This window comes from Pieris brassicae, chromosome 2 (genome assembly GCF_905147105.1).
Source record: "Pieris brassicae chromosome 2, ilPieBrab1.1, whole genome shotgun sequence".
NCBI lineage: Eukaryota > Metazoa > Arthropoda > Insecta > Lepidoptera > Pieridae > Pieris > Pieris brassicae.
The window spans coordinates 16,439,589-16,448,572 of NC_059666.1; the positions used below are offsets into that span (position 1 = coordinate 16,439,589).

General features: G+C 34.1%; 1 protein-coding gene across 2 annotated transcripts; it reads right to left on the reverse strand.

The window, feature by feature from the left end:
* Positions 1-309: 309 nt before the first annotated feature.
* On the reverse strand, positions 310-7,707 carry LOC123720598 (poly(ADP-ribose) glycohydrolase-like). 2 transcript variants are annotated; one of them, XM_045677278.1, is made up of 12 exons: positions 7,480-7,707; positions 7,120-7,397; positions 6,820-6,981; positions 6,259-6,368; positions 5,985-6,128; positions 5,686-5,768; positions 5,055-5,217; positions 3,437-3,567; positions 3,130-3,317; positions 2,811-3,051; positions 2,106-2,227; positions 310-620 (listed from the first exon to the last, which is right to left on the reverse strand). In XM_045677278.1, the coding sequence occupies exons 1-12, from the start codon at positions 7,508-7,510 to the stop codon at positions 351-353; spliced, it is 1,923 nt and encodes a 640-aa protein (XP_045533234.1). In that variant the 5' UTR covers positions 7,511-7,707; the 3' UTR covers positions 310-350. The 2 variants fall into 2 exon arrangements, with proteins under 2 accessions (XP_045533234.1, XP_045533236.1); XM_045677280.1 differs by having other exon boundaries at positions 7,120-7,407.
* Between the last annotated feature and the right edge of the window lie 1,277 nt (positions 7,708-8,984).

Consider the following 8,984-nt stretch of genomic DNA (forward strand, 5'->3'; position numbering starts at 1 on the left):
GCCAGTCGCCGCATGCGAAGCGATCGACTCTGGCTACGCTTGCTACTTGGTAACTTCGCCAAGTGAATTAACCGGCATACATCTCAATAAGAACTAGTTGGCGACGTCGCTGGCCACGTCGCCATGGCATCTCGGTGAAGTATGGTCCTTAGGAATTATTTTAAGGATTAGTTTAAAGAAAAACCAGGATTAATTTATAATATACTATTTGTAACGAAACAATTGGTTAACCATAATCTCCCTGTTCGAATATAAAAATGCCATCAAGGTGAAAGACAGGTTACGGCATAGCCAATTATAAAAATCATATACATTTCAATTTTTTTATTGATTCTAAACATTTATTAAAATCAACTCTTCTTTGCAAAGTAGTCTGTGATTTTTTTCGACACTCTCTTTTTGATATCTGGCGACACCGCGACATCCATTTCTTCACCCCGCGGCCCGGTTAAGTTCAAACTCCCACTATTTGTATCGATTTTGTCCATTTCGGAAAATAGTCGCATACTCTGACTGATTTTTAAGGAGTCTGCTTCAGCTATGTCCTCTTTGTCATCAGAAAATAAATCTGGCGATGTTTGTAATGATACTTCATCTAATTTGCTCAACTGAGAGTCGTCCTGTCGAAAAATCGTTATTAGTATATTTTCACCAATCAAATGTCACTAAATGTCTATGAGCTGTTTGAGAACGCGATCAAATCGAAAAAGATTATAAAACATATAGCTGACCCGGTAAACGTCTTTTTGCCATGTGTTTTTTTCCAGGAAAATAGTTTAGTTCAATAAAAATAACCTATCTACCATAATAAAAAATAGGGGTTGATCGTAGAGGGGTGTGAATTAAGGGTTGTATGTATTTTTGTATGCTGTATCATAAAAAATAAAAACAAAATAAAAATGGGGTGGACACTTCGGGGTTTGAAAGATAAATAGTAGCCGATTCTCAGACTTACTGAATATACTTTAAAAAATTCATAAGCATCAGTCGAGCCGTTTCGGAGGAGTATGGGAACGAACATTGTGACACGAGAATTGTATATATATATAGAGATATTCCCTATTTCCCATCGTTGAATGATCCATAAACAATTTATGGAACACTGTAATTTAACAGCTAACTTTTGTTTCTATACCACATAGTCTTAATATATATAAATCTCCTGTCACGATTTTTTCCCGCGATGGACTCCTAAACTACTTAACCGATTATAAATTAAATTGGTACACCGTGAGCAGTCTGGTCCAACTTAAGAGATAGGATAGCTTAGATCTTTAATTATAGTCGCAATTTTATTTTATTGCAAATTATTTGTCTATAATTAATTGACAGTCACAATTATCTGTTAACTCCAAAAGATTCTAACAGATGTCGATACTTTTCGACTGGATTGAGTAAGTAATCAATAGATGACACTGCTATGGTAAACCGACAATCGTGTATTATAAGCTACAATTCAATATCATGATTACCACGTGTTATTGAGGCTAAAGTATAAATTAAATTTATTTTGTAGTAAACGAAATACCGTGAAATTCAATTACTTCTACTTTTTTTATTTTTTTAAGTGTTAGCATAGCCAACTACGTGTTACTTAGACCGAAGTGTAAATCAAATTCAAACTATAGCGACGACAATACAGTGAAATTACACATTAAGGAGAAACGAAATTCGCGGGGGCAGCTAGTTTATTATAATTTTTTATTACAATTGGCGTAAACCTCTCGAATCATCGACTGATGTATAAATTAGGTAATTATTATAGTTAACGTTCCACGTTCTTACAATGCATAATCTAAAATTTAAAAACACGATTACGATACTAAGGTTAATATAAAAAGGTAAATTCCATTTTCAGTCATGTCTGAAATTCCCTCGCTAACTTAAAAATAATTTAATAACAAAAACCCGAAGAAGGTTTATTGCGACGGTTATTCAACGTATTAGCCTATTAGTATATTTTAGCAATTTAATTGATATCACGTAACATTATAATACAGGCCTGCCATTGACTTGTGTGTCTCACATACATTCTGACTGTAAGATTAATTTAATGTTTTCATCCGATATTTATGGATCAATTTTAAAATAAATTAAGCACTCACAATAGAGATATTGTCTTTGGCGACGGGCTGTTCTCCAAATTCCTGTTGGAAGAAAGTAAGCAACGTGGTTTCCTCAACATTAGACGTATCACAGTACTTTAAAAGCATTCGGAAAAGCTGCCCTAAAATAAAATATATTAAAATATTTAAAGAAAACACTTTAAATTTTGTATTATAAAATAATTATAAGTTTATAATATATAATACATAGCTTCAATCCGGTAAAAAAGTGTTTTCTTTAAATGTGTAAAAGCTATGTTAATAAAAGACAATACACTATTAAAATATTTACAGGCAACATACTGCCTTAAGAAAAACTTTATTTCATCTACTCAATCAGTATACAGCAATCAGGACTAGAGTTCGATACCTGGCAATGTGTTTTCGAACGATGTCTAATACATAACATGTGAATAAGAAAACACTTTTTTAACCGGATTAAAGCTATTGGTTTTATTATAAACTTATAATTATTTTAAATTTTTCCAACGTTTCGCGTGCTTAAGTTCTTTTTAGTTTAAGTTTATAATAATACAAATAGCTTTAATCCGGTTAAAAAAGTGATTTCTTTCAATGTGTAAAAGCTATGTTAACAAAAGACAATACTATGTGAATAATTGTTAATTTACCACTATTTAAGGGACACTAGCATGTAGTAGGTTCAAAAATATATAGATTCTACAAACAAAGAAACATCTAACTCACCAACAGTAACATGATGCTTAGTGAACATTGCCCAAACCCGTTCAATGTAATCTCTCAACTCTGTGTCGTGGAAAGTGCAATAAGCCATTGGGCGTTGCGCCTGAGCACAGCTCATCATTTGTACTAAGGACTTTAGCGTTGCCGTCCCGCCGAATGCCCCACATCCCCAATTACCAGTTGCTATCCCGGGGTATTGTAGACCCGGTTCTGCGATAGTGTAGCTTGAGAAACCCACCCATGCCTAGGAGTGATTAATATATTAATAGACAAATTAACACAAAAACGAAATTCTTTTTTTTCTTCATAATATTAGTAATACCTTATTCAAATCCCGTATCATCGAAGCCTTTTTCCACTGATTGGCCCTGACTCTATATGGGATGGCATCCATCGCGAGAACAGCACAGCGTCGTCGACCAGAGGAATCAATAGGTGTCGAGTCTATGTGGTCTCCGGACCAGTGGAAGGTGTATCCGTACCCAGTGTACTCACTATATCTTTCACTACCTATAAACATTTATTATTAACTTAAACTGGGTGTGCAATCGTGATTTGCAAACCACAGCGATGAGAATTGTACGACTAAGCCACTAGGCCATATATACTTATTAAATTGTAATAGTCACCAATAATTATCAATGTCTCATTAGCAGCTAAGACTTCGGTGAAAAGCATGGACAGCATTAGTTCTGGACAAATCACAAATCTGATTTCTTCTTGAACACAACCTCCTGTCAAAACTCCACCGCCCAGAAACCTAAAAAATAAATTTTAAGTTTGGTAAATTGTTTAATTGTATATCAATATGTATAATTAGCCATATGTGTAATCTGTGGATAATATTTTTTATAGAATATGTTAAATGACACCGTCACCTAAGAACACTCACTGCCAGACGTCTTGCAATGCGCAGGTGCGTTGCCGACCTGTTAGGAATCGTGCCTCTCTTTTTTTTAAAGGACCTTAAGTCGAATTAGGTCGGAAATACTTCAATGGGCACCTGGTTGGAAGGGGGTGGCAAAGAGTGCCTTATAAAACGCGCACTTGTGGAACGCCGGACGTCGAGATGATACGAGTGGAATAAATAAATCTATAGTCTATGGAAATAAATGCAACAAGGTGTTGAATAATCCAAGCGCGATGAAGATCATACAATAAATAAGACTCATATAGCGTAGCATAGTAGCGTATAGAGTAGCACAAATTTGGTTTAAGCTTTTTCAATCCGGAAATTATGATGTCAAAGATGCACGTCGCTCTGGGCACGTATAACGAATAAAACGGATTGCATTTTTGAAAAATTGAAGCAATATCGACATGTCAGTAGTTACGACTTAGCTGAAGAACTGGGAATTGATCACAAAACAGATTTGGCGTATTTGAAAAAAACTGGATACACAAAGATTTCGATATTTGGGTATCTCAGGAGCTCACTTAAAGAAACCTAATGAACCGTGTACTCGTTTGTGATTCTTTATTACGACGTAATAAAACCGAACAATTTTTGAAGAAGCTGATAACTGGTGATGAAAAGTGGATCACGTCCGACAAGAACGTACGTTAAGGCCGGTTAGGCTTCATTGGCAGGCATTGGAAGGGCATTATTCATTATGAGAGGTTACCACCATCGATTCTGAACTCTACTGCGAACAACTGATGAGATTAAAGCAAGAAGTTGAGAGAAAGCGACCGGAATTAATCAACAGAAGGGGTGTGGGTTTTCATCATTATAACGCTAGACCTCACACATCTTTAGCCACTCAGCAAAAATTAAGAGAGCTTGGCCGGGAGGTGTTAATGCATATGCCGTATAGTCGTGACCTTGCATATTCAGATTTCCACCTGTTACGGTCTCTTCAGAATTCTTAGGCAGTGTCAGGTTAACATAATGAGAGGACTGCCAAAACCGATTGTCGCGGTATTTTGATCAGACGACCAGAATTTATATAGCAATGGGATCACGTCCCTACCTACAAGATGGCAAAAAATTATCGAACAAAATGGTACCTACATACTTTAGTTAAATGTAAATAAACTACATTCAATGATTTTGTGAATTTTCTTAAAAAATACCTATTATTTTGTGCAATTCATCCCACATTGCTTAGCAACTGGATTACGCATTCTTTGCCAACCACATACACTGTGCACAGAAACCACAACAGTTGCCAAAGAGTGATTTAAATAGGTAAAAATCTTAAGTATTTGTTATATATATTGCAAACACCAAATAACATTACTTACTTGTTAGCAAAATCAACTTGTATCAGTCCCGGTAGATCCTCAATAATAACTTCTGAATCAACATGTACAGGTAGTGTTGCCAGACTTACGGATGAATTCTCCCAATCTGGACAACGAGTAGGAGGAACTGAGCGACGACTGAATGTAATAACACCCGTTGGAACTACTCTGCAACAGGTGTTGTAGTCATTTAACAAAATTTATGACGTCATAGTTTTTATCATGATGATAATAATACATTGCTTTTGTAATAATAACCAGTTGAAAGTTTGGAAAAATATATGTATATATATATAATAAGGCCATTACATGTTCTGTTGTTTGTTGTTGTATTTGTTAAAAACTAAGCCCGAAGCTGCCAACTAAGATCAATATATCATATAAATAAACTAAACTGATTGAATAAAGCATTACTACTGTGCTTTAGGTACCTTAAATTCTAAAAATATAAACCATGTACAAATTAGTCTGAACTTCCTTGGCATGTAGATATTTTTAGATTATTTATTTTCATATCATTTGACTATATTATGTTGTTTATAGGAAAATTCTCAACTGTTTCATGAATTTTAAAGCTACATAGATGCTGAAGAACCCACAGCGAAAATACAGTATGTAATAAAGCAATTACCTTTACTACAAACTCTCCTGAAGTAGTGACAAATACTTTTGAGCTTTTCCAAGACATGTTTCTTTGGTGTGACGTTGAATAGACTGAAAAGAAAGTTAGTCCCATATCATGTTTTATTTTAGTTATATAAGCACTAATTTATTTTTTATGAAGAAAAATTATATTGATTATTTTTTCATGAATATCTTATTTTGCCTACTTTTTTAATCATTGTTTCTATTTCACTGCTGTAATATGTGATTTTCTGTTTATAATGATAAAGTCTAATTTTAAAATTATATAAAAATTGGTGATCTCACTTTGAATAATTGATGAATGGATAGTTGGCATATTCAGCCGATGTTCTTCTCGAATTTCTTCTTGGAAATGTGCAGAAAAATGCATTAGCCAGTAAGCTTGACACTTGTTGCTGACTAAGAGATATAGAATGATTCTCTCTTTGTCTGAAAAAGATACCCATAATTATTAGTGCACAATGTTAATCATAGACTAAAACAGTTTTATATAATATTACACAATAGTATACAGATATATGAATTGCACTCCCTTATAAATGAAGAAAATTATACTTACTTGAGTAAAGGTATAGCTGTCTGAATCAATTTTGGAAGACCCAGTGCCAATTTAGCCATCTGTGGTAATGTCACATTAAAGAAGTATTTCGTTTCTTCCTCTTCTAAGTACTGAAAAATTATTCATATTTTATAATAACTAACAAACTTTCAAAGTTCTATATTACACAGAAGTCAAAATATATTTAGCATCACAAAAATATCCCCCACTGTTGATATATCACTGAGCAACATTATCCTGTGGTACTTAATATTCATAATTAGAAATGCACCAAAATATGTTTTGAAGGATTAATGATTATATTAAGATTTCAGCATAAATAGAATAAACAAATATAATTTCTTAAATTATGGCTTGATCATTTGTCTTAGTACAGTAGAATTGTCTCTTGTTACAAAAAAAAATATATGTAAAATAAATATAAGTTTATAATAATATATAGCTTCAATCTGGTAAAACGTGTTTCCTTTAAAAGTAGTATTGTTAAACTTTGACAAATAATATCCACAAATAAAAGGGTATAGCATCAGGCTAACAGGTGAATTTAGTGAAATTACTTACTTCATCAAATAAATAGTGCAAAGAAGAAAATGTCCAAATATCTTTAAATTTTGTATTATATGTTATAATTGCTGCTGCTAAATCTCTAACATTTTTTATTGGGTTAGATAAAGCTTCCTCAATAATTGCCCATCTTTCTTTTAATATTTTAAGCCCTGAGTCCTGAAAGAACAATAATAATAATATAATATTTATGTTATTTAAATAATAAATAATATAATATAGGTAAAAAAATAAAGTGACAAATATTATTTAAAAGGAAATGGTAAAACTGTTACATAGAAACAAAAAATATCTCACATCAGTGATTGGATATAAGCTTTGTCGGGAGCATGGCATTCTAACATGATCCTGATCCCATTTGTCAGTGCCAATGTGAGGTTTTGGTGGTCTTTCCATGTCTCCATTATGAAGTATATGATGCAAGACAGTATGGTTAAATCCTGGTTGAACCAACGGGAATTCTGGTGATCCCCATGGCGAATCTGAACCGTATATCTGCGTTAATGGGATTCCTCGCCATGAATGATCAACAGACATGGCTCTTGAAACAATTTTCTTTCTATAACTTACTTTTCCTGCAAATACCTTTTATGACACAATGACTTATTCAGAACCACATAATATTTTAAGAACTATTACTTTCGAAATAATACGAACTTTTTATATATAATACTATAATCCGTATCATAAATTATAAAGACAGTAATAAATTTTGAAAACAGACAAGAGTTTACTGGTGAAGAGGTTGAAAAGGAAGAAACCTGAAACAGAACTTTATCGAAACTCTCGTCAAATACATAAGCAATGTTTTTCTTATTACTTTGCACAACATTTGGTATGATGGTCGAGTTTTAAAATTTTTAGTCTCAATCACAGAACACAATTTCAAAGATATGAAAGAATGGACAACGCTGTGTATTTAGTACACGGTTAGAGTCTGCAGAATACAGATAAAAACTACACACAACCACGCATTAAACTTCGAGTGACTACGATTCGCAAAGGTGATAGGGTACAAGTTGAAAACTATAGCCATTATGTGCTCCTTAGCTAAAGTGTTTAAAATGTATTTGCACTTATTAATATTGGCCGAATGTAAAACTTTAATTACGCAACATTTTTATGCCTCATAGATCGATAGCTACTAATCTAATAAATGGTCTAATAGGTCTAGAATTAAAAATCATTAGAATTAACATAGCTTCATCTCATCATACTTTAGCCTAATAAAATCTAAGTTTGCGAGGTGAATGAATAAGTAAGTAAAAGGCGATGAATGAATGAGACGTGGTAATTCAGCTTTATATAGCATAACTTTAGTTAGTCAAATAAAACTGACGGCTTCACCTGTAAATATTTGAAAGTTCGCAATAGTAATCGAGTGCAAGTATAAATGCCTTAAAATTCCGTTAAATACGCGTTCCGCGTTCCGCGTCCGAAAGAATACTAACTTCGGGCAAGTATGTGCACGCTGCGCTAATCCTAATACTCTTCCCAATCCTATTCCTAATCGTAATGCGAATATATTATTTTATATTTATATTAATATCCTAATGCTAATCGTAATACCTTGGACTGCGAACTGTACCAATACATCGACTCTGACCCATCTCCGCATACGGACTTGCCTGTCTACCATATGCCTACAGCGAATCGTATCTTATTTCGGCCATACGATGCGCAGAGGCGATGAGAATTTAGAGAAACTGATCGTGATTGATAACACTGAAGGCAAAAGATCACGTGGCCGTTCACCAACCAGATGGACTTATCAAGTGAAAGACTCATCGTTCTCAAAACTGTACACTGTCATACGGGAGGCGCTGGACACAAACCGATTGAAGCAGATAGTCCGCTCTAGATGCTTCGTCGCTGACCACGACGCTCAGTCTTGAGCTGCCGGTTAAAGAGAGAGAGAATGCTTAATCGTAGTGCTAATGATACTGTTAATCTCTACTGCCAATGCCAATCGTTATCCTAAACCTAATCAGTCTAATTTAGGATGAGAAAAGGATTTCTATCAACCTTTACGGCAACCGAAGCGAGTTTTGGGCGGCTGGGAGTGCCGAGAGAAAAAAAAATATCCCCTCTATTATTTGCACAACACTTTCCTCGAGACATCTTGGTTTCTGAGATTTGGAGATGGATTCTTTCACCCCATT

What these genes read in the sequence shown, in the direction of transcription:
- LOC123720598 (XM_045677278.1), bottom strand. Translation starts at nt 7,510, where the DNA reads ATGATACGGATTATAGTATTATATATAAAAA. An exon ending in TGCACTATTTATTTGATGAA is followed by an intron (nt 6,369 to 6,819) that starts GTAAGTAATTTC and finishes ATAATTTTTCAG; the next exon opens with TACTTAGAAGAGGAAGAAAC. An exon ending in ACAGCTATACCTTTACTCAA is followed by an intron (nt 6,129 to 6,258) that starts GTAAGTATAATT and finishes TATCTTTTTCAG; the next exon opens with ACAAAGAGAGAATCATTCTA.